Source organism: Lithobates pipiens, unplaced genomic scaffold (genome assembly GCF_037356315.1).
Source record: "Lithobates pipiens isolate NorthernLeopardFrog02 unplaced genomic scaffold, aLitPip1_a1.2 Scaffold_10, whole genome shotgun sequence".
Classification (NCBI taxonomy): Eukaryota; Metazoa; Chordata; class Amphibia; order Anura; family Ranidae; genus Lithobates; species Lithobates pipiens.
Window position 1 is genome coordinate 56,842,907 of NW_027507686.1, and position 26,611 is coordinate 56,869,517.

At 42.5% G+C, this 26,611-nt stretch overlaps 1 protein-coding gene across 2 annotated transcripts in view; it reads left to right on the forward strand.

Moving 5' to 3' along the window:
• LOC143930777 (phospholipase A2, minor isoenzyme-like) overlaps positions 1–26,611 on the forward strand; it is a 111,734-nt gene that overhangs the window by 69,612 nt on the left and 15,511 nt on the right. The window contains exons 1-2 of one of the 2 annotated variants that reach the window (XM_077455370.1): positions 18,028–18,111; positions 24,178–24,337. In XM_077455370.1, the coding sequence (XP_077311496.1) occupies positions 18,075–18,111; positions 24,178–24,337 (197 nt within the window). In that variant the 5' untranslated portion in view covers positions 18,028–18,074. Of the gene's footprint in view, positions 1–18,027; positions 18,112–24,177; positions 24,338–26,611 lie in introns of those variants that run through there. The other variant, XM_077455380.1, reaches the window with a different exon arrangement.

Consider the following 26,611-nt stretch of genomic DNA (forward strand, 5'->3'; position numbering starts at 1 on the left):
AGAGGGGGAGGCATCCATGCGCCCCCTATAGTTGGGCCGCCACTGCTGTTAACTCCTGGTCAAAGTGAATTAGCTAAATTAGCATTTGTGAACTATACAAATTTCTCCCAGATCCTGTGATATTTCACCACAAGCTTCAAAAGGTTTGGCTACACAACAGAGAAACCAAAAAAATAAAAAATGTAAAGTGTAATTAAAAAAAAAACAAATGAGCTAGTACTCCGATATAAAATCTATAATAACCAGCCTTTGAAGAAGACAGAAAAAAGAATGACTATCCCCATTATATTTATTAATATTCGGACCTATGGGGTTAAAGGGGATGTAACTTCCCTTGTTTTTTCACCTTAATGCATCCTATGCATTAAGGTGAAAAAACTTCTGACACTGACCTCCCCCCCAGCCCCCCACCCCCATTTTACTCACCTGAGTCTATTCGTTCCCTCAGAGGAGACACGCTGTACCTCTCTGCCCGGGGTTCTCGGCTCTTGATTGGACAGATTTATAGCAGCGCAGCCATTCTCTCCTGCTGCTGTCAATCAAATCCAATGACGAGGGCGCCAGAGGATAGAGCCGAGTCCAGCGTTCTGTGTCTATGGAAATTCTGGACTAGGGAGCGCGCACCTCCCAGGGGGTTTACTGATGCGAGGAGCCACGAGCGCCGTTGGGGGACCCCAGAAGACGATGATTGGGGCCACACTGTGCAAAACTAACTGCACAGTGGAGGTAAGTATGATATGTTTGTTATTTAAAAAAAGAGGGTTTACAACTCCTTTAACCACTTCAGCCTTGGAAGAATTGGCTGCTCAATGACCATGCCATTTTTTGCGATATGGCACTCCGTCAGTTAACTGACAATTGCACGGTCATGCAAAGTTGTACCCAAACAAAATTGACATCCTTTTTTTCCCACAAATAGAGCTTTCTTTTATTGGTATTTGATCATCTCTGCGGTTTTTATTTTTTGCGCTTTAAACAAAAAAAATTTTTTTTGTGTTTTGAAAAAAACACAATATTTTTTACTTTTTGCTGTAATAAATATCCCCAATTTTTTTTTTAAGCTATTTTTTTTCCTCAGTTTAGGCCGATATGTATTCTTCTACATACTTTTGGTAATAAAAATAGCAAAAAGCCTATGTTGATTGGTTTGCGCAAAAGTTATAGCGCCTACAAAATAGGGTATAGATTTATGGCATTTTTATTAGTATTTTTTTTTTTACAAGTAATGGCGGCGATCTGCAATTTTTATCAGGACTGCGACATTATGGTGGCCATATCAGACACTTTTGACACATTTTTGGGACCATTGGCATTTCTACAGCAGTCAGAGATATAAAAATGCACTTATTACTGTGTAAATGTCACTGGCAGGCTAGGGGGTGATCAAGGGGTTAACTGTGTTCTCTATGTGTGTTTTCTAACTGTGGGGGATGGGACTGACTATAGGAGATGAGAGATCGTGGTTCCTAGCTCATAGTTTGCGGGATCGTGCTGACCTGCTGCAGTATAATGATGGTGGCTGGTCGGCAAGTGTTTTTGGGACTGGTTTATCCTAACCCGTCAATTTGAGCGTGTAGCGGTGACACTTTGGACAAGGTGTCTGCTATGTACAAATTTAGTTTTTTACCTCAGAACGGTAAAGGGGTTCTGAGGGCTGTTTGTGTAGGTTTAATTTTGACATCAGTTTGGCTGGGCTGTGTTAGAGTTCTGCCTGGTCATGTGTACAGTTAGGTGCACATGACAGGCCCAGAACCAGGCCTGGTTGGACGTTTTAGGTATCAGTTTCTCCAGAACCAATCAGTGGGTACACCGGGCCCCGCTGAGGAGTCTGAGGAAGGGTACTAAAGATGTTGAAGTCACATGTTCAGGGTTCGTTCGTGAGGCGAGAGCTGCCTGTTCCTGAGTCTGGACTGGGGTAGCCCCGCAAGGGGTCCCGGTCACAGGAGCATGTGCCGCTCCGCAACATGGTACGTTTGACTAGCCCCAATAGACCCGCCTGGTCTGGGGTAAGGATCCATCTGTTCCCGAGTCTCGGAACCGGCTGGTCCGAGGCGCAGTAACTGAGGGAGGATTCAAGTCGTCCGGGTGTGCTCTCAGTTTGGAGGGGCACCGCAGCTCATGTAAGCGACTGGGGAGGACTCTTCGGAGGAGGGCCAACAAGCTGGCATCCCAAGAAGTGCCTGGTTGCTGGGTTGTTAAGGACATTAACGAATCCACATTTTTCCAGTACTGCCAAGGACACAGAGAACGTTCCAGGTACTGAGGAAAAGGTTCCTGTTCACTTTCTGTTACAAATTGTTCAAGGTCAGAGATTTTACAAGTTCCGGATCAAAGTACTGACTGCCAAAATCTCTGGCTAGAGATTTGTTCAGCTTTGAAGTGCCCAGCTGCGAGTGGCTACTCTCTGGGTTTTATTAGAGACTTTCTAATGATTAGCAGTTCAAGGTGTCTGAATTTCTTCACCCTTGCTCTCTGTTCCCATATGAGACTGTGTTTGTTGGATGTTACCCCTGCAAATAAAAACCTTCTAAAGGACTTTTATGGTGTCAGTGTCCAAAGTTGTTGGGTACTAACCTTGGGAACCCCTAGACCAGGAAGAACAAGCCAAACGGAGGTAACCGATATGCCCAAAAGTCATGGCCGCCCCATCGAAGGTTATGGCTGCTACACGCGTATTAATACACACATATATATACATTTTTGGGGATTGATTCACGCAGGACAAAGCACTTGCCACTTTATTATTTTGGTGTGTTGAAGTATTACTGTTAAATATTTTTTATATTTTTGTTTACATCATGTGTTGAATGTTATACATATATATATATATATATTTTTTTTTTTCTTTGTTTTATTTATTTTGATTGAACCACCATTCACTTTATAGAGAGTGTTGGCAATACTCACATCAGTAGACTACATTTTACCTTCCTTTACATGAATCTACACATAGGTTCTTTTTTTTATTATTTATTACGGTATTTATTTTTTGAACAGCACCATTTCCCCTTCACTGGAGTTTTAATATGCAGAGAATTTTCTCTTTGCTCTCTGCCCTCAATGTCAAAGTCTGGCAGTCTGCCAAGTTTTAAGGGCCAGATCACACCAGACGCAGTTCCATTCAGTTTCATGTGCTTTTTTTCTGCACTAAAAGGGCATGCACAATGTTTTCCATGTATTCCAGTGGCTCTAGTTCACACCATGCAGTCAGTTACCAAAAACTGACCGGAAGGCTGGATTCACACCTATGCATTTTTGGTGCTTTTTGAATTTTGCAGATTTCCACTACAGTCCATTTAACATGGTTTCATATGGAACATGTTCTGTAGCACAAATCTGAAAAAGGCAAAAAGCACTAAAAATGCATAGGTGTGAATCCAGCCGAACTGACTGTATTGGTGCAGAAAAAATGGAACTGCACGGAACTGCATCAGGTGTGAACTGGCCCTAAAACATTCTATCAGTGGAATGTTAAGTCTAAACATTGTATCAATTTGTCTTTTACATCAAAGGAATAGAAAATATATAATGTTGCGCTAAATATATGGGTTAATTTCTCTATTTTTCGGTGCTATCTAAGCACTTGATATTTAACATAGATTCTTTATAGGATTTATGTGATTTACTCTCCATATATAATCATTTCTAATTTTGATTGCTTCACAACAATGTGCAGTTATTCAGAAAAAATTATTAGAATAATACACAAAAATACAAAACGTGCAAAAGTCTCAAAAAGTTAGTGTTCAGACTCTTTCTCTGGGTTAAAGCGGGAGTTCCACCATTTTTTTTTTTTTTTTTTAAAGTCAGCAGCTACAAATACTGCAGCTGCTGACTTTTAAAATAAGGACACTTACCCGACCAGCGCGCCCGCGATGTCGGCACCCGAAGCCGATCTCTCGATCGTCTCTCGGGTGCTGCCGCCGCCATCTTGGGTATGGGAATCAGGAAGTGGAGCCTTGCGGCTTCACTTCCCGGTTCCCTACTGCGCATGCGCGAGTCACGCTGAGCAATAAGGATGGTCCCCGCTGTCTCTGGGATCCGTGTGTTTCCCAGCAGACAGCAGGGGACCCGCAGGAAGTGGCGTAAAAATATCCGCAGATTCTGCGGATATCTATGCCAGAAGTGGGTGCAAATACCTGTACTGTACAGGTATCTGCACCCCCCTCTCCCCTGAAAGGTGCCAATTGTGGCGCCGGAGGGGGGGAGGGTTCCAATGAGCGGAAGTTCCACTTTAGGGTGGAGCTCCGCTTTAAATGATGTTTCCAAATCTTGAACCGTAATGACTTCCCGGTAACGTAAGTAAAAATTGGACTCTTACCCCAGCCGATGGACTCCCAAGTATACGGAGTCAATAACGCCAGCAGAAACAGCCCTTTGCGAGGGTCAGCGTATCTCTCCCGAGTACGCGCTGCACCAAGATCCCTGAAGCTGACACAGCGTCCTAACGCGTGGCCAGCACGGAGAATCCCGAGTGGAGACGATCCCTCGCGGAAAAAGCCGATCCTCCTCACTTCGTCTTTGGCGGTGCTGGGAGGATGGACAGGTCTACCAGCCAATTACTCGTGATTTTCTGCTTATCCTCCTGTCACGGTCTAAACCACTCTCCGATATCAGACTACGCTCAGAGGCTCCTCAATTAGCGAACCTACGATGAAACACAAACACTCGGGCCGCCAGGCCACGAGTGGGGGGGGACACAAAACGGACTCCGATCGGAAATGTACCGTTTGAAAAAGGCTATTTATTAATTAAAATAAGGTAAGACCAGGGGTTTTAGCCACCTTGGCCATAGTACAAAAAAAGCTATTGTACAACAAGAATAATGTATAATAAAAAAACGGTTTAAATAAAACAAATATACACCGTGCTAGCGGATACTATAAACGTGGTGGTATCAGCATAAACAGCCCGACATGTTTCGTAATACCTTACGTTCTCCTGGGGTAGAGACCCTAGAGAATAAAATGGTAGTTGTTGTAATATTTTACGTCACACTGTATTAGCGCAGCGGTCTTTCAAATGCAATTTTTTGGGAAAAAAGTACTTTAATGAATTAAAAAAAAAACTAACTAGTAAAGTTAGCCTAATTTTTTTTGTATAATGTGAAAGATTTTACGCCGCGAGAATTGTGATCTTTATTCTAAGCACAAAAATTGTGATTCTCATTTTGCCCAGAATCGTGCAGCTCTAACACTCACTGCTCCTCCTTTCCTGACTACCTAGGCTGCATGCACCCCCACCCTTAAAATCCATAACAGATAACTATCTAAGATAAGGGTATGGAATTTGGGGGTTGAACCCCACATCATCTTTTTTTTTTAACAAAATGTTAAAAAAACAAAAACAAAATGCAGCTTAATCACAAAAGAAATAACAAAATAAATCATGTGCATCCCCCCAAAAGAAATATCAATATTGGACCTTTATCATTGGTAAACCACACCAAAAAAAATTAAAAATAAAAATGTATGGGGTCCTTCGATGCAAAAACAAGTAACAAAAAAATTATGTGGAGAAGAGTGGGGATTTCAAATCCCCGGACCGCTGAAGCAGCTGAGGGGATGCTGACAGCTCAGCAAGGTAAGTACAGTGGGGACTGGGGGGTGGGGAGAGTGGTTAGTGTTAGTTTACCTTTAATTTTTTTCTGTAAAGGTGAACTAAGGCTGGATTCACACCTATGCATTTTAGTGCTTTTTGCATTTTGCAGTCCATTTAACATTGTTTCCTATGGAACACGATCTGTAGAGCAAATCTGCAAAAATGCAAACAGCACAAACAATGCATAGGTGTGAATCCAGCCTAACGCTTTAAAGAAAAGAAAAGAAAATCCCACAAAATTAATTAATCGTCAATAATGCTGTCCAGCAATTATTAGGCTGGATTCACACCTATGCATTTTTTGTGCTTTTTGCATTTTGCAGATTTGCTCTACAGAACGTGTTCCATAGGAAACCTAAGCTGGCTGTGGTGCAAATCTGCAAAATGCAAAAAGCACTAAAAATGCATAGGTGTGAATCCAGCCTTATACAGGATTTATATAGCGCCAAACTGTTTACACAGCGCTTTACAACTTGAAAAAATGCAGACCCTTGTTATACAATGAACAATAGTGATGAATATGTAGTGCTAAACCAAACATATAAACAGTGCAAACTTGTGAGTGAAATTAATCAGACAAAAAATAAATGAGAAAAAGTCCACATAGAGGTAAATGAAACACCAAATGTCCATCTAGACACGTAGGTGAATACACAGGATGTCACACAGCCCAGAGAGTCATCAAACTGTAGGCGTCTTCAAAATAAACATCAAGGTTCATATACGCTTACCAGAGATGTTGGACTCGACTATCATATGACAACGAGTCAATTGAGCATGAATGCACCCATGGGACAGATCCACGATGACTGTATATCCAATGTCATGAAATTCCCGGATTGGCCTTACTCCAACTTCACACAGTATCGACCATGAATATAATGCAGGCAGTACCAGGACAGGAACTCCAGTGATAGCAAATGAATGACCAAAACCAACCCTAATAAGGGTGCTGGAACCAAATGGTGAAGCTCAGCAGCACTTGTACCACTACACATAAAAAAGAAAAAAAGGGGGGGCTCCGATAGTGCAGGTCAAAAGAAGGCTTTTAATAGGTAAAAACCAATGTACAAAAAACATATAAAAACGTATAAAAACAATCCCATGTGATAAAAGCAATATTGGGAATAGAGTACCTCGCCCGATGCGTTTCATCCAATACGGACTTCTACTGGGGCATCTGTTGGACTCCACAATGCAAATGTCAGCTCCTGGCTAAATATAAACAAAGGGGAGCTGTTTAATAACATTGAACAAATATGTTCGCCATTATCTTTGCAACCAGTGATGCTGTGCAGCCTGCACAGCAGGAAGTATTACTTTATTGGCAGTAGTAATATCGCCGATAAATAATGACTTTGTGCTGCAGAAGCAGCAGGATGTTCATGGTGGTAAACTGGCCAAATTGCTGGGATTATTCATGTACAACAAATATGCAAGATTTGGGTCCAACCCTCATTCCACAGGTAAATCCTGTGAATAACATACTCTCTGTCCCAGGATGGCTATGCTTTTTCTCTCCACTGTTTCTATGGAGGAAACCATGACTGCCAGCCAAGCTAGATTCAAAAGCCTTTGTTTACGATACCGGTAGGTATGAATTGTACCATGTCCATATCTTATCTTGTCACTAGGATATCCTACACTTTTGGTAGTGTATGCAGTTGACAAGTTCATAAAGTTCATGAGACAATATCCTCTATACTTATGTCAGGCTCCAGTGCCCGGCTGCAGGGGGAGAAAGGTGTGACTGTGTTTTTTTACAGTTAGTCCTATCGCCTGGGCTGGGAGAGAAACAGATGGTCCTTAGCCGGATGCCAAGGCTTATATTTAATAAACTTATAAAAGAGCACTGTTTCTGGTTAAATGTTTACTTTTGAAAAATACTTAAAGTGGTTTTAAAGGCTCAAGGTTGCATTCCACGCATGAAGATAAAAAACCTTCTTTTTAAATGAACTTTAAAAGTGGAATTCCGCCAATTTTTTTTTTTTTAAAAGGCAGCAGTTAAAAATACTGCAGCTGCTGACTTTTAAAATATGGACATTTACCTGTCCAGGGCACCCGCGATGTCGGCACCTGGAGCCGATCTGTCTGAGGCACCGCCATCTTCGGTAACGGAATTAGGAAGTAAAGCTTTGCAGCTTCACAACCTGGTTACCTACTGAGCGTGCGTGAGTCACGCTGCTCGATCCAACTGGTCCCTGCTGTCTTCTGGGACCTGTGTGTCTCCAGAAGACAGCGGGGGGGGGGGGGGCAGAGGAGAGGCTGGACATGGCATAGCTATCCGTGAATACTGCGGCTATCTATGCCCCAGAAGTGGGAGAAAATTCCTGGATTATACAGGAATCTGCTCCCCCCTCCCCCTGAAAGGTGCCAAAGCGGGGGAGGATTCCGAAAAGCGGAAGTTCCATTTTTGGGTGGAACCTCGCTTTAATGTCACTTTAACCCCTCTGTGCCCAAGGATAAAACAAATGTTAATGCCTGAATATTTACAAAAAAGTCAGTGCTACTACCCATACATCACAGAGAAAGTAGAGCTCCCAGGAGCTCGATCCACAGTTGTTGGCTGAGTAGATAAATGAGGAAAAGATGATCATCACTCCCATAATTGCTCTTAAAAAATTTATTTATTAACAAGCCACAGTGAGCAAATGCAAATATGAAAAAATACGAAAGGTTGACGCGTTTCAGCCTATAAGGCCTTAGTCAAATGTTAATGCCTAAACCCAATTTTGCAACTACTACTTTGTGCATCCAGGTGAATTATACCCTGTTTTTATCAGGACTTTTTTAGGCTTTCAGTAGGTGGTAAATGGTAATATATATCTCCTGCCTTTTTTTTTTTTTGATCTTTTATTATTATCTAAGGAAAACTTGCCAAAAATAGTAAAGAAAACATTTTTTCCCAATATAACTGTATATTTCTTGCTATTACCATAACCTACTGTCAGGTCACCTTGAGGTGAGGTGACAGGTGCACACTGTAGGGATCAGGAGTGCACCGCAAGGTTGTGGACCCTACGGCTGACTGCTGCAGACTGGGGACAGATCCCACTGGGGTTAGAGCGTAAGATTCCCTGGGACGCAGAGTCTAAGAACCAGCAGGTGTTCACCAGCGCCTCTAGTGGTGAGGGTGGACTTGGCTGCAACTGGCTCCAGGTCGCGACCCCCAGGGTCCCCCAGCTCACACCCACAGTAGGCAACAGGAGGATAGGGATGGTGAGGGACAAAGCCAAGGTCGGGGCCACAAGCAGACAAGAATAGCCGGGTACATGCCAAAAGGTCAGGATCACAGGCAAACAGGGATAGTCAAGACACGCCAAAGTTGGTAATGGAAAACAGAAGCAGAGCACACGGCAGGAAACAGGAAGCTAACACACAAAGGAATACACAATGGTTGATCAGCACTGATGGCCTGCAGTGCACAGGTTAATATAGGGCTCCCTGATAGGGCCTGGGGTGGAGCCATACTTAGAGGAGAGGTTATAAAAACCACCAGGTGGAAGTGGCTGGCCTCTAGTCTGAACACATGAGGGGAGGTAAGCAAACACAGGAAGATCACTGCATAACCATGACAGTACCCTCCCTCTTACGAGGCCTCCCCCTCCCCCGCCTGGGTCCAGGCTTAAAGGGAAACTCCAGATGGAACCTCCTTAACAGACAGGGAGCAAAGACCTCAGATGCAGTGATCCAAGACCTTTCCTCAGGGTCCAACCCTTTCCAAAGTATGAGGTACTGAAGAATGCCTTTATGGAGCCGGGAATCCAAAACTTGACTAACCTCGTATTTTAGATTATCCTCAGAGACCGAAACAGAGGTAGGGAGAGGACTTGAGGACTAAAGGCTTTTTAGGAATGGGTAAGGGCATGAGAAGATCAGGAGTCTGAGTAGGGTCCCCTACACCCTTAAAGATGAGCTGGGCATCCATAACAAGACCACCAGACTGGGCAGAGGTCAGTGGATCCTTGAGGTCAGGCTGGTTAGAAAGTGACATGTCACAAGAGTCAAGCTGGATAGCTGCAACACAAACAGAATGCAGAGAACCCTGAGAAAAAGATTGAAAACTCCTCCTGGCGGAATGAGGTATTCTATCCAATGGATGAATTGAGCCTCTTAAAGGGGTTTGAATGGACATAGCAGCAGTAGGGTGAGGCCAGGTCATCGAAGGTACTGAACAAGAAGCAGGAAGCTCATTGGGCATGGGCTGGACTGGCATAACTGGTGCAGAGGTGGACTGAATAGTATTGTCAGGTGTAGTGACCATCTCAATCGCATCACAGGGCATAGCAACTGTGGAACTTGCAGACAAGTTAGCCTGGCTGTGCGTTCAAGGGAGATTAGGGACAGACAAAGGTAAATGGTTATGCGAACTGGAGTGAATGATTGACTCAGGTTCATATGTGGACCCCTCATTCAGAGTACCACATGACCTAGAGAGTGCATCAGTCCGACTATTGCAGGACGCATCCCAGAGAGCGCTATATACAGCGGGAAGAGCAGAAGATACTGGGATGGTGGTAACAGGAAGTTTCTCTTTTGGGGTACCCTTGAGTAAGCAGGAAGAGGAACCGGAGGAACCCCAAACCAGGATCTGTCCAGCAGACCAGTCGACGTGTGGAGAATGGAGTCGTAACCAAGGAAGACCTAATATGATAGGAGATGAAGCCTTAGGTAAGACAAGGAAGGATATCCACTCCTGGTGGAGTGTCCCTACTGACATCTTAACAGGAAGAGTCTTGAAGCGGATAGGGCCCCCTGGGAGAACAGTGCCATCAATCGCCAAGACCACCAATGGCGTTGTAAGGGGCAAAAGGGTAAGTCTCATGGAGGATGCAGTTTCCCAATCCATGAAATTGGCAGCGGCTCCGGAATCCAGATATGCTGAGACCGAACGAGAGGAAGCACCGACATGAAGCAACACGGAAAGGAGAAGACGAGAAGGTGAAGGTGATATTTCAGGGTCTAATACTCCACCTTCCAGATGTATTAGCCCTGAGAGTTTTTCCGGACGAAGAGAACAAGTATTACGCAAATGACCTTTGGCCCCACAATAGAGGCATAGGCCCAGAGTTCTGCGCCTAGCACGTTCTTCGGGAGATAACTTTGTCCAGCCCAACTGCATAGGTTCTTCAGCAGGCAGGGGTTGCTCCTCGGATTGAAGAGAAGGGACTGGGGGCTCAGACTGCCTAAAGAAGGGGGAGTGCTGGCGTCTTTTTTCCAGGGCCCTCTCCTGAAAGCGAATATCGATCTGGTTACACAAGGTGATGACACTGTCCAGATCTGCAGGAAGGGATCTTCCTGCTAATTCATCCTTCACTCTATCAGAGAGGCCATGTAAAAAGGTTGCAACTAGGGCCTCATTATTCCAGCTCAATTCAGCTGAGAGGATACGGAACTGAAGAGCATACTGTCCCACAGACGCAGACGTAAAAGAGCGCTAGCCGCTGAGGAGACACGACCAGGTTCCTCAAAGATATTCCGAAAAAGTTTCAAGAAATCAGACAGGCTAGAAACCACTGAATCATTCAGTTCCCACAGAGGGGCGGCCCAAGCTAATGCCTCGCCGGACAGGAGGGATATGATATATGCGACTTTTGCCCGATCAGACAGGAAGTTTTGGGGCTGAAGTTCAAAATGAATTGTGCACTGGCTAAGGAACCCCCTGCAAGCCTTGGAGTCCCCAGAGAAACGGGCCGGAGCTGGTAGTTGTAATGAATGTGTGGCTGCGACTGATGCGATAGGTGCAGCGGCAGATAGCGGTTGAGGTTGTTGAACCGGGGGTTCTAATGAGGCCTGAACCTGTTCAATACGGGATGCCAAATCCTGAAGGAATCGCATTGCCTGGGTCTCATGCGATTCTTGGGTCTCAAGTCTGCAAACTAAGCTCTGCAATGGATCATCTGCAGGAAGCGGCACGTCAGCCAGGTCCATGGCTGATCAAATTGTCAGGTCACCTTGAGGCGAGGTGACAGGTGCACACCGTAAGATCAGGAGTGCACCGCAAGGTTGTGGACCCTACGGCTGACTGCTGCAGACGGGGGACAGATCCCACTGGGGTTAGAGCGTAAGATTCCCCGCGGAGTCTAAGAGCCAGCAGGTGTTCACCAGAGCCTCTAGTGGTGAGGATGGACTTGGCTGCAACTGGCTCCAGGTCGCGACCCCCAGGGTCCCCCAGCTCACACCCACAGTAGGCAACAGGAGGATAGGGATGGTGAGGGACAAAGCCAAGGTCGGGGCCACAAGCAGACAAGAATAGTCGGGTACACGCCAAAAGGTCAGGATCACAGGCAAACAGGGATAGTCAAGACACACCAAAGTCGGTAATGGAAAACAGAAGCAGAGCACACGGCAGGAAACAGGACGCTAACACACAAAGGAATACACAATGGTTGATCAGCACTGATGGCCTGCAGTGCACAGGTTAATATAGGGCTCCCTGATAGGGCCTGGGGTGGAGCCATACTTAGAGGAGAGGTTATAAAAACCACCAGGTGGAAGTGGCTGGCCTCTAGTCTGAACACATGAGGGGAGGTAAGCAAACACAGGAAGATCACTGCATAACCATGACACCTACCACCAAAGAACAATCCAAAATAGATGATCCTTCTCCTTCTGATCGCAGCGATACCACATATGTGTATGTTAGTTGTTGTTTTTACCCGCAGTACAGCCCGGAAACAATTGTGCACATTTTGCCTTTTTTTTATCCTACCTAAAACACACTGACACTGATACTAACTGACACTGGTACTAATTTAAAAATGAAATCCTGTCCAAAAAATACTGACCTTGAACTTGACCCAAACACTAACCCTGGGGCTGACCTAGATCAACCCTTGACCTAGGCATTTTTTTAAATTGTATTATTTTTGTTTTGTTTTCCACACACACTTTTTTTTTTTCTATCTCTGCAAGGACAGAGAAAGATACAATGTATCTGTCTCATCCATTCACAGAGACATAAAACATGGGGGGCGGGCATCAAGGTGACTAATCACTGTGAAAGCCATGCAGAGGCTATCACAGCGATCAGGTGACCTGTAATCGGATGTTTTGGGTCCCAATTGTTAGAGCGGGGCCCGGGGCTCTCAGTGAGGCCCCAGTCTCTGTTCTGGGAGCGCGCCATGTGAGATACGCAAATATCCGGCCCTGCCGAAAACAAATCCCAGTCCAGTGGGGTCGCATATTTGCGTAGGTCAGCGTGAAGGGGTTAAAAGATAAGGGTACTTTATATATTTGTTTTTAATAAAGTTCCCCTCGTGCTCTAAGCGCTGCTCACTAGAATATATACCTTCAGCCCCAATCAAGCAATCTCATAGCTCCCAACTGTCCCTAATTTTGAGGGACTGTCCCTGATCTGGAGCAATGTTCCCCTTTCCTCCTCATTTGTCCCTCATTTTGGTCTGATCCATTCCATATAGATGTGTATAAAATGCACTTTTTATCTATCAAAAAATGTTTCCCAGTGCTAAAGATTATATCTGATTTCTAAATTGCTGCATTTGTAAATTCCAAAAGCCAATATAAAGGAATAGTAGTGGTAAAAAAAAAGTACTTGTGGGTTTAACCAATCTTGTTTTTTATACAATTCTCCTTTAAGGGGGCGTGGCAAGGGGTGTGTTCTATGCCTGCATACTTTTGCCGATAGGTGTCCCTCATTTCCATCTCAAAAAGTTGGGAGGTATGCAATCTTCACTGTGCCTCCCTGCTCAGAGTCAAGAATCTTAGCAGTAAAAATGGGCACTGCTGCTCCACTTCTTTGGACAAGCCGTCCTCCATGCACTCAACTGAAGCTGCTGTGAGCACGGCTTTCCCACAGGAATGAATCGGGCTGCAGCGCACATGCGCAATATAAAGTGCCCATTTTCTAAAGAAAGACTGTGTTGCTCAAAGTGAGGTTTCACTGTGAAACTTGCTAGATCCAGACTGAAGATAAGTATAAGACCCATTGGCCAGCATTTGGGGGGTTGTTACCTAATTATTGTTATTTTTCCTTTAAGCGCTAGTTTATGCTAGCATTGCTCTCTAAAAAATGATCCTAAAATAGCATTTGGCAGGCCGCGAGGAGCTTCCTCATTGCCTGTTTTAACCCTTTAGACCCTGCACGAGTGTGCCACAACTACATGCATTGCAATTACATGGGCCATGTTCAGTTGGCAGCGCTGTCTGCTGGACACAACAGCTCGGATCATTTTTGCTTTACTGCAATGCAAGGTATCACAGCCATGGCATTTATACTCCCCCCTCTGCTGCCTTTGCAGCATAAGGGGGAGCAATTAAAGGGCATATGCATTTTTACCGCCCCTCCCAAACACAAGTATAGATGAGGCCATAAGTACACTTATTCTGTATTCAATGTCATCTGTTTTTATACAGTTTAATTATCAACCTGAACGGTGACGTAATCTTTTACTTTTAGAAAACAACAGTGTTCCATGGTTCTAAGAATACAGGAATAGATCTAATCCCAGGCAGAGCCTTGTGATCCACATGTGGTTGTAATTGGAAAGTTCTCAGCTTTATAGTCAATGACTTCTGTGGCTCTTGGGGCTAGTTTAAGCCCGGGTTCACACATGTGCATTGTGAATTGAAGCTCTGGTTTCACTGCAAAGATAAAAATCAGTTGTTCAGAGGTTCCTCTGCGTTTTAGCTCAGCAGGGATTGGGGAGGTGTAGTGAGATAAGAGAATTCGTGTTCAGAACGGAATGCATCTGCGAATCAGATGTGTTCCCATAGAAGATAATGGATTGTAATTCGCACCGCAATGCCCAAAAAACGCACACGTTTTTTGTGCAATGCGCAGTGCGAATATGTGAACCAGATGCATTCCAATGAATGTATTTTAAAATGTCCTGCGAATTGGATGCGGTGTAAGCAGCATCTAATTCGCATAGGTGTGAACGGGGGCTAAAGCTTGTTAAAGTATAAAGGTAGTTTTAGAGCGGCATTAACTTCTTTATTCTCCAAAAATAATCCATTTGGGTTATTGGTATGGGTCGATTATTTATTTTATATATTACTTAATTATTATTATTATTTATTTTGTTAGGTTAGGGGTTAGAGTTAGGGGTTACTATTAGGGTTAGGATTAGGGGTTAAAAGTAGTGTTAGGGGTTAATTTTAGCGTTAGAGGTTTGGGATATTTTGTTTATACTTATTTTCATGCTTATTTACATATTATTTATTTATGATTATTATTTTATTTATTTATTATGTATGTGATCATTTAGTAATTATTATTATTTATTTAAATATTGCATTTGAAAAGAAAAACGCTCAAAAACATGCAATAAAATACTTAAAAATGTGCAACTCAAGCATTTCCATGCAGCAAAAAATGCTGCCCAAGTCGAGCTAAAAAAAAAAAAAAAATCTCCAGAACTTTTTGAAGTTTTATGCGTTTGGCTTCAGGCAACTTGTAGTGGAGATATGAAGCATCTCCATATGGAATGATTGATTTTTTTAGTCTCCAGTGTTTTGGAGCTTCAAGTTAGAAATTGTGAATGGGACCTAAGTCAGTGTATAAGTCTAAGATATACAGTGGTGTGAAAAAGTGTTTGCCCCCTTCCTCATTTCCTGTTCCTTTGCATGTTTGTCACACTTAAGTGTTTCTGAACATCAAACCAATTTAAACAATAGTCAAGGACAACACAAGTAAACACAAAATGAAATTTGTAAATGAAGGTGTTTATTATTAAAGGTGAAAAAAAATCCAAACCATCATGGCCCTGTGTGAAAAAGTGATTGCCCCCTAAACCTAATAACTGGTTGGGCCACCCTTAGCAGCAACAACTGCAACCAAGCGTTTGCGATAACGTGCAATGAGGCTTTTACAGCGTCCTAGAGGAATTTTGGCCCACTCATCTTTGCAGAATTGTCCTAATTCAGTTACATTAGAGGGTTTTCGAGCATGAACGGCCTTTTTAAGGTCATACCACAACATCTCAATAGGATTCAGGTCAGGACTTTGGCTAGGCCACTCCAAAGTCTTCATTTTGTTTTTCTTCAGCCATTCGGTGGTGGACTTGCTGGTGTGTTTAGGATCATTGTCCTGCTGCAAAACCCAAGTTCGTTTCAGCTTGAGTACACGAACAGATGGTCGGGCATTCTCCTTCAGGATCTCTTGGTAGACAGCAGAATTCATAGTTCCTTTTATCACGGCAAGTCTTCCAGGTCCTGAAGCAGCAAAACAGCCCCAGACCATCACACTACCACCACCATATTTTACTGTTGGTATAATGTTCTTTTTATGAAATGCAGTGTTCCTTCTACGCCAGATATACTTGGACACACACCTTCCAAAGAGTTCCACTTTTGTCTCATCGGTCCACAGAATGTTGTCCCAAAAGTCTTGGGGATCATCAAGATGTGTTGTGGAGAAATTGAGACGAACTTTGATGTTCTTTTTGCTCAGCAGTGGTTTTCTCCTTGGAACTCTGCCATGCAGGCCATTTTTGCCCAGTCTTTTCCTGATGGTGGAGGCATGAACGCTGACCTTAACTGAGGCAAGTGAGGCCTGCAGTTCCTTGGACGTTGTTGTGGGGTCTTTTGTGACCTCTTGGATGAGTCGTCGCTGCGCTCTTGGGGTAATTTTGGGCGGCCGGCCACTCCTGGGAAGGTTCACCACTGTTCCATGTCTTCGCCATTTGTGGATAATGGCTCTCACTGTGGTTCGCTGGATTCCCAAAGCTTTGGAAATGGCTTTATAACCCTTTCCAGACTGATAGATCTCAATTACTTTCTTTCTCAATTGTTCCTGAATTTCTTTGGGTCTCGGCATGATGTGTAGCTTTTAAGGATCTTCTGTTGGACCTTACTGTGTCAAGCAGCTCCTATTTAAGTGATGCCTTGATTGTGAACAGGTGTGGCAATAATCAGGCCTGGGTGTGGCTAGAGAAATTGAACTCAGGTGTGGACAACCACAGTTATAGTATGTTTTAACAAGGGGGGCAATCACTTTTTCACACAGGGCCATGATGGTTTGCATTTTTTTTCACCTTTAATAATAAACACCTTCATTTACAAATTCCATTTTGTGTTTACTTGTGTTGTCCTTGACTATTGTTTAAATTGGTTTGATGTTCCGAAACACTTAAGTGTGACAAACATGCAAAGGAACAGGAAATGAGGAAGGGGGCAAACACTTTTTCACACCACTGTAGATACATAATGATAGAGCCGTCCTTTTTTAAGGCCCCTTTCACACTGGGGAGCTTGGCAGGCGCTACAGCGCTAAAAATAGTGCCCACAAAGCGCCCTGAAACAACCGCTGCTGTCTCGGTCAAAAAAGTCCTGCAAGCCGCATCTTTGGAGCGCTGTAGGAGCGGTGTATTTACCGCTCCTAACGCACCCCTTGCCATAGAAAATGGGGCAGCGCTGCAAACCCGCCTGCAAAGCACCCGCTGCAGTGAATAATGTGATCTCTGTGAGATGTAATAAATATCTGAAAGTGTTAAATTTGCACATATTACTTATCAGGCATGCATTTACATGCATTAAAAAAAAAAAATCTGATGCTTGGTTTGTTTCAACAGCTTACTTTTCTTAAAGAGGAGCTGCAGTCTGCTCACATAATTCATAATAAAAACATCTTTGCCATTCTAGAGCTTCCCTCCAACCACTTTGCATATTTTTTTATATATAATGTGATTCTGTACTTGCCAGATATGCTGCTGAAATCTCCCTCCACTGAGTCTGGCTGCAGCCATTTTAAATGTGGGCAGCTGAAGCTGCTGCCTGTTCACTTTCTGGATTTACACAGACACACAACACCAGCTCTGCAGCTCTCATTGGCCCTCTTATGACTCATCCAAATTCCCTTCCTGGCAAACTCTTGCGAGAGTGAGTGAGAGAGAGAGCTGTGCATGAGCCTAGGCTTTTTACCAGACAAGAAACAGGAAGTGGACTGTATAAGGTATTTTCTGGCAGAAAAAAAAAATGTTACTGTCCAAAATTAAAACAACCAGGGCAGAAGATTTAAGAGATGGAAAGAAGAAAAAATGGCAGAAGGTCCACTTTCAATGGCTAGGCATGGGATCAGGTGAGCAGTACTGACATAAACCTGGAGCAGAGCTTTTTCCAGGAAAGATGACATATTCATTCAACCATTTTATTACTTTGTTCATACATCTCAGCAATCATTTTAACATCAGTGTATTGGCTCCGTTATCACCCCTGATCCTCTTGGTTACATTGATAGCACACATTGGGCCATGTATGGACTCCTTATAAACATCCTTCATGAAAATCTGCAGCTTATCAGCGTTCCCTGTTTTTCAAATACACCGGTGAGAGCAATGGCAAGAAATGTGTTTCCTGGTGTCTGCAGTAATCTGCATAGCTGTTTGTGCCAGGTATAAGCTAATAAACCCATATCTGAGGACACGGGGACACATTATTCCACAGCTCGGTGCCAAGGACGCTTATTGGTATAAGATGAGCAGTTCCCATTGTATAATCCTCAATATGTCAACATGGGACGCTGCGTACTCCTGACTCTGCTTCTAGCAGGTAAGACTGATGAAAGAAGATCGGACTAAACACATATCATTTCAAATCAAAAACATATTTAAAAAAACAAATCATGTATGGCTATTACCAGTGGCTAGAATGCAACGTTGGCTAAATGTCAAATGGTATTTATGGTATTTTAAATTGTTTAAAGAGAAGAGAACATAAGAGAACTAAAAAGAAGAGAACGTAAAGAAGTATTCAGTCTAAAAACGAACATTTATTGCATTGTATTTTACCAATTTTTAGATGCAATGGCTGCTATAGTTTTCTTTTTTTAGGCTTTCTTTCTTTCATTTGTTGCAGTTGTCCTGCAGAAATAGAAGTTAAGGGGTTGAGACAAACTATTTAACTCTGACAGGGGTGCTTACAATGATCAGATTTTATTTGACTATGTAAAACATACTGTTTGCTGTAATTGCTTTAGTATTAGCTGGACTTTGGCTGCAATTTGTTAGTGTAGTTAAATCTGCAAGTCCAAATAACACCTTCCTCCATCCGACTGATAATGCTGCTCTCCGAAAGCATCTCTGTTGCTCCTTCATCCAGAGTGTAGGTGCTCAAATACAGGAGGTGCGCTACTGGTCAGATCACAAGGTGAAAAGAGCTGGCAATATATTACAGTTTTGGTTTAGGGTTTAATACCTCTTTAATTCACACATGTATAGAATTTTTGAATTACAGTCAGAAGGAAAAGAGAGTATTTAAAGTGGATTTTCACTCAAAAAGTGTAAAACCCCATACACACTATCAGATTATCTGCTGAGTTTTTCCTTCAGATTTACCAAAACCATGTAGTAGAAGGGCCTGCCTGATTGCATACACATTGAAACTCCTAAGGTTTGTCTTCATATTATATGGTTTTGGTAAATCTGAAGGAAAAACTCAGCAGATAATCTGATAGTGTGTATGGGGCTTAAGTGCTGATATTACCCTTCCCCACTGCCCCTAACATTTGAGGTTTTTTTTAATAGGCGGAGCAGATACCTTTTTAGACAGGTACCTCTCCCACTTCCTCAATTCTTTCCTAGCCATAAATGACTTCTGCTTGAGCCTGCACATGCCCCCGCCACCTGAGAAATGTCACTTCCTAGGAGGCTGCAGAATCAGTTCTGCATTATCTTGTGAATGCGCAGTCAAGAGCCAGCTGTGGTTCCTCAAGAAATCACAGCTGGCTCCTAAATCCAAGACGGTGGTGCTGGAAACCCTAGTGAGAAGAACTGGCTGTGCGAAGACGAATCTGGACTGCAAACACTGAAGTTTAAATCAAATCTTTTATTGAATATTCACACAAAATGTACACCACATAAAAAAAAAAATTGTAAAAATAAAATGTACAAAAGGAAAAAAAAAAAAAAACAATCCCAAGAAAAGGCTACATGCAAGTGGCAGAGTTATTCCAAGAGCCCATTCACCACCTCCACACCCCCCAAGGCCTTCAAACAGAAGAGTCATGGAACCCAACAAACTGGCCATAACTGGAAAATAGAAGAGCAATTGGTGTGCTGTGAAAAACCCGATTTGTAGTCAGCAACAGTATTTGTGGTTGTTGACTTTCAATCTCTCTTTAAAAAGGCTGAAGTTCCTTTCTAGTAGTAATTAGTATTAAAAACCTTCTTTGTAAATAGTGTTCATCCACCACCAGAAGCAATGCCTGCTCATCAATTGATCATCTAACACTTCTGACTGATGTTACACTCTCCCAGCATGGTTCTCCTCTATCCCCAGTATCGCTCTGAGGGCCAGGTCCACCTTTTCTCACACGATCCACCAAGCATTTATAAGGGACAAAAAGGCAACATCATAGTGCTCTCCATTTGCATCATATTTATGAATCCCCGCTGAATGAAAATCACAGAAGCAAGAAATGAAGTCTTCCCTACTATTACTATCTACCATTGGTTTCCCAGGTGGTCTCACCGCATCTTAATGAATCTTTGGTGAAACATATATTATTGGCGTTCTGCATGAGGTTGGGCATAAATATTCAACTTCATTCTTACTTAAAATATTCTTTCTCACACTATTTATTATTTTTTAGCCCACCCAAAAACAGCATGGCAGGCTATTCCCAGAGTTAATTGGGTTTTTCCCATGTGGGAATTGCTTTGCATGCAATACTCCAGGGATAGAGAGGAGTAAAATTAAAAAATGTATGGCTACAGCTACAGGTTTAGAATATATTATTTTCTAATTTCTTGCTCCTCTAAAGGAGCAGTTTACATGCTGGAGTGTCCATGTCCCCTTCAATATATAGGAAGGACTTCTAGACCCTTATCAGTTAGAATAAGGGATCATATTAATAAAAATAAACTAGGGATTAAGGATCATAATGTGTCCAGGCATTTTAAAGAGGTACATAATAAGAACCATAAGGGTTTATGTTTCTGGGGGGGGTGGAAAAAGTCACTGGAGAGGGGGTCATTTTGTTAGACATTTGAGCCAAAGGGAATCATTTTGGATCCATGAGACTAAGGTCATGGTTCCCCATGACTTAAATGTGTATTTTGATCTCAATTGTTTTATCAGTAACAATTAAGTGTGTATGCTTTTATCGTTATACTCCCAAACAAGCTGCTAGAACAGAACCTGTCTTATGTATTGGACACAGGTTACATAGACATAGGTATTTTATATATGGGGATTTATTTTAGTTTATTTTAGTGTATTCCGTGTCTGAATTTTAATTTAAGGTTTTATATATTATTGGTCATTTTGTATAATAATGTACATTATTGTAAGAGTCAATGTAATGTAGCAGCCTGAGGTGTAGAATAATATATTGGGCAAATGGAGGTTTGGTATTGTAATTAGATCAGGTGTCCCCAATGTGTTTTTCTAGTTCTGACTTCATTAAGGTCTGTGAGATGAGAGGATAAATATTTAAGTGGACTTAGGGTATTTAAGGGCTCGGATATCTCTGCTCCCCCCCTACTGAAGAAGCCCCAATAAGAGGGTGCAACACTCCTAGGAGGGAAGAGCCGAGTCTATGGCATCACGCCACCTCCACGATCGCATAGATAGTTGTTAGCTGGCTGATGAGAGATTTTTATGAGCAAGTTTTATAAAGATTTTGGAAGTGATTTTAATTAAGTGGGGGGGGGGGGGGGTTAATAAATATATTGCAAATGGAGAGCACTATGGTGTTGCCTTTTTGTCCCTTATAAACACTTAGTGGATTGCGTGAGAAGAGGTGGATCTGGCCCTGAGAGCAATACAGGGGATAGATAAAAACCATGCTGGGAGAGTGTAACATCAGTCGGATTAGATGAGCGATTTATTTATTTGTGGGAGGTGAGCAGGCATTGCTTCTGGTGGTAGATGAACACTAGTCACAAAGAAGATTTGTATTCTAATTGCTGCGAGACACAGAGCACTGGGTGTTGGACTGTACATTTTGCTGATTTTATCGATTTTTTACAGTGGATATATGGACTTTTTATTTTGAACATAGTATTTTTGTTTGGTTATGTGTTGTGCTTCGCTTTATTGCAGAAGTATTCAATTTTAAGGGTGAGGTGAAACACCTGATAGTGTTAAAGCAAGCGACACAGGATATTTTTTAAATTAATGATCACTTTGATTTTGTAATATTTGGTTACATTCACACAGCGACTTATTATAATTTTGAGTTATAGATATGGTGTAGCGCAGATTTAATTAATAGTCACTTTTGAGCTACGTTTAGTGTGCAAGATGCACCCATTAGCCCCAAAGTGGTAAATGAAATGAAGCATGCGTAAAGTGCATACTGATGATCTTATACGGTAAATAAATTATAAATGAAATAGAAGTATGGCCAAAGCTTTTCTGGACATACTTCTCTTCTGGGTCACAAGAGTGCACTTACTTTTGCTCTCCCGCAATCCAAAGTCAGCTAATCGTGGGCTAAAGCCTGCTGTCAGCTGACATCACTGAGCCACTTCAGGCTCTGGAAGGATCCTGAGAATATTGTTGGGATGCACCCAGATGCCTGATTGGCAGCTTGCTCTGGCTCTCCCCGCATGCCTGAGACTCAAATTCAGCTGCACCTGCCCCTTCCTCAGCCTGGCACTCCAGTGAGCGCTGGAAGGGCAGTGAGCGGTGACTGACAATCACTGCACTCTACTTAGAGCTAAATGAAAACCGAGTGATCAGCAGTATTAGTATATATGTTTTTTTTTATATTCCCACCCTTCTCATTCAAGTATCACATTTTTGTAAATAATGTGCATCTAACTGGTGCAAATTTATCTTTGATTTGTGAACACAAAAGTAGTTTGGCAGAATGTATTTAATGGTTCTATTCATCTATGTTTTTACTCATGGTTCACACAACTTTTTACCCAACACTCACAATTTAATTGAAATTTTTTGTGAAAGTTGTGTATCTTGGGTAAAAGATTTGATAAATAGATCCCTAAGAGATGGTGTGCCAATGTTGGTAATAAGCTACCAAATACTATACTTTGCAAGATATAAAAGCACAATTCTTCTTGTTTAACCAGCGGGTGGAGGCAAGACTGTAATATGAAGGAGAAGGGATCTCACTGCTACAGGAGCACACATGCAGGCTGTAAACTGTCTCTTCGGCTGGGAAGCCACAGGTGCTGGCTATTACCACTAGCAACAGACGAAAAACAAGCTCTGGACTGCCGCACTCTTCAGAAGACCACTTTCTTTTATTGAAAAATCACATCACAGCTCAACAAACACAGCGGACAAGAAAAAATTGCTGACGTTTCACACTAGCTGTAGTGCTTATTCATAGCGACACAAATAAGCACTACAGCTAGTGCGAAACTTCAGCAATTTTTCCTTGTTCGCTGTGTTTGTTTAGCTGTGATGTGATTTTTCAATAAAAGAAAGTAGTCTTCTGAAGAGTGCGGCAGTCCAGAGCTTGTTTTTCGTCTGTTGAGGCAAGACTGTGGAACCCAACCCGATTGCAGCTGAGTTTTTGATAATTGATTATGTATTGGTTTGTTTTCTATATGCTAAATATTGGCAGTCATTTCTTTAAGCCACGTCAAACATATAATTTAAGAAAGACTTTATTTTAAAAGTGATTTTAAAAAGTGATTTTAAAGTCTCGTTTTTCTTTTTTAAATAACAAACATGTTTTTCTTACCTCCTCTGTGCAGTGGGTTTGCACACGGCAGCCCGGATCCTCCCTTTCTTCCTTTCTCTTTGCTGCTCTTGGCCCCTCCCTCCTGTTGAGAGCCCCCACAGCAATTAACAGCAGGGGGAGCCAATGGCGCCGCTGCTGTGTCTCAGCCAATCAGGAGGGAGAGTCCCGGAGGGCTGAGAGACTCGTGGAAATCGCTGGGTAGAAATGGGGCTCTGGTAAGTATTAGCGGGGCCGAGGGGGGCTGCTGCACCCAGAAGGCTTTTTATCTCAATGCATAGAATGCATTAAGAAAAAAAACTTTACAATCACTTTAAGAAAATACAAATGCACTTCTTACAAATATACAGTACTTTGCAGGAAAACGTTACAGGTTTACACTACAAGATACACCTGGGGTCCTATCTCTCTATAGAGCTATAGAGAACTGGTGCACAGAGCCTGTAAAGGGAAATTAAATATAGCGGCACAGCGGAGAGTCATGGCAGTGAAAAGTGGGCCGCATTGCACTCGTTTTGGGGTAAAATAAATAAAGGAGGGAGCAGGGAAACCCATACAGGGTTTTAATACAAAGTTATACCTGTACTTTACCATTTCCTACTTTATTTTTATCTGTCAAGCACTCTGGTGGCATATTTCCCCCAACATTGAATCTAGCACCTTCTGGTATATTCACCATAAAAACAGGAAAAAAAATATCCACTAACAAGACTGAGATCACTTAGTAAATTACCCTGACTTGTGGGAGAACTTAGCTACAGGGGAACAAGGACACTGCAGACATGAGTGCGTTGTGATCTCCATGGCATACTACTTTCCACTCAAAGGCTAAAAAAATGGAGGCCACCCCAATATCATTTGTTTGGACTGACCTTTTAATATTGATTATTTTACAACCTAACTTTCCTGTAGACTGCAGGAAGTCATGTGTACCACCCATATCTCTGTTTACTTCTTCACAGTGACAATCGTCTCTGGTAGACCCCAGTCCAGGAATCTACTACAGTTTCGAAAAATTATCAAGTGCACAATACCAAATAGTAAGCCACTGAATGAGTACAATGGATATGGCTGCTATTGTGGGTTAGGGGGCTCCGGCACTCCTGTAGATGATCTGGATAGGTAAGTTTATTAATTGTATCTAAGCTATTTTTGCACATTCAACCTTTCTATCTAACATGAAAATACATGGTGGGCAGTCTGTAATATGTAAGGCCATTTATTCTACATGAAGCTCTCATACTGTGCAAGTTCCATTTTTGGGACTCAACTACTTCTGGACCAGCGACGTACCTGTCTGTCACTGGAGTTTTGGTGGTTATTTATAATTATTTATTATCTAGGGCCTCTGTTTTAAAACATATATCATGTTTGGGAGTTCTAAGTAATTTTCTAGCAAAAAATACTGATTGTTACATGTAAACAAAAAGTGCCAGAAAAGGACGGGTCTGGAAGTGATGCATCGGTTAGACTATTCAAAACAAACAGGACTGCCCTAACACAGTGTCCCATAATGGTAACATGTTGCAGGTGCATTAACGCCGTTAGTCCCTTACTTTTCCCTAATAGTGTTATCACACCTCATGTGCCAATTTCACACTGGATTTCAGAGCAGAACACAGTGCAAGTGATAGCACATAGCTTGCATGTAAGTGTCCTTGTGTACAAAATCTTATAGAGCCTTTACCGATTTGTCAAATCCATGTTAACAAAAACATGAAAGCAAAAAACCTAATCATACATGCTTTCCTGTTTCAACAAGGTTTGATAAATGAAAAAAATTGATCACTTGCAACTGTAAACATCTCTAAGCCCTTGTATACACAGTCGGACATTCTGACAACCAAATCCATTGGATTTTGTCCGACGGATTTTGTCTGACGGATTTTGTCCGAAACTGTTGCATACACACGGTCGGACAAAGTTGTCGGAAAATCCGATTGTACATAACGTGATGACGTTATTTCGTTACAACGGGACTACGTTCAGGCTAGTAGCCAATAGCTTTGGTCTAGGAATTTGATCTGAGCATGCGTGGCACTTTGTCCGTCGGAGTAGGCTACACATGATCGGAGTATGTCCGATCAGAGCATTTTGTGGGAAAATTTTACGGACAAGTTGGAAAACTTGGTCCGTCGGATACTCCGACGGAAACAGTCCGATGGAGACCACACACAGTCTTATTATCCGACAAAACGCTTCCGATTGGACACATTCCGTCGGAATCTCCGACCGTGTGTACAAGGGCTAATGCCTCATTTCCACTGAGCAGAACGGTTCGGGTCAGTACATTTTGGAAGGGTTAGAATGGTCCGGCCTATTCAGGTGAGTATTTCCACTGCAAGCCAGACCGCCAGGGGCCATACGGCAACGCGCTGTTTGTTTTGCGCTTTCCTTTGACATGAGCATTGACGTTTTTATGTCCACCAATCAGTGGAGTGTATCGAGTGATGCCAGTAGCTCCGCCCTAACCATACCACACCATTTCTATGGCCCCACATCTGAAGCAGGACCATGAATGGTGCGGTATGGTTCGGTTGTATGGGCCGCATTCATAATGGAAACACTCAAAATAGCGTACCGTACCGAACGAACCCGAACTGATCCGCTCAGTGGAAACAAGGCATTAGTCTCAGTATAGTATGTATCATTATTACTGCAATAGCATTGTAATACTTATGAACTGTACTAACAACATGAAAGATGGACTCTAAATGGATATGACAAAAGCTTACAGTCACAAATCATATTCTCCCCTTCATTTCAGCACACTGCATGAAAAGGGGAACTGAGGTTTGAGCATTTTCAATAAAAAAACACAGATAATTCTCTTTTTAGACACTTTGGGGGTTATTTCCGAAAGGCAAATCCACTTTGCACTGCAAGTGCACTTGAAAGTGCAGTCGCTCTAAATCTAAGGGGAAGATCTGAAATTAGTAGAAGCTCTGCTGATTTTATCATCCAATCATGTGCAAGCTATAATGCTGTTTTTTATTTTCCTTGCATGTCCCCCTCGGATCTGCAGTGACTTTACTTTCAAGTGCACTTGCAGTGCAAAGTGGATTTTCCTTTAGTAAATAACCCCCTTTGATTTAACTTCCAGCATGCTTACCTTTCCAGGTTAATGTGTGTTCACAGACTTATAGGGACACAAACGGATATTCTTATTCTACAAAAATAATCCATACACATCCATTACTTAATGGCTATGTAATCTATTTTTCATTAGCCACTTCAGCTCCGGAAGGTTTACACCCCTTCATGACCAGGCCATTTTATACGATGTGGCACTGCGTTATTTTAACTGACAATTGCACAATCCTGCAACATTGTAAAACAAAATGTATGTCCCTTTTTCCCCCAAAATTTTCTTTTTGGTGGTATTTGATTATAGTG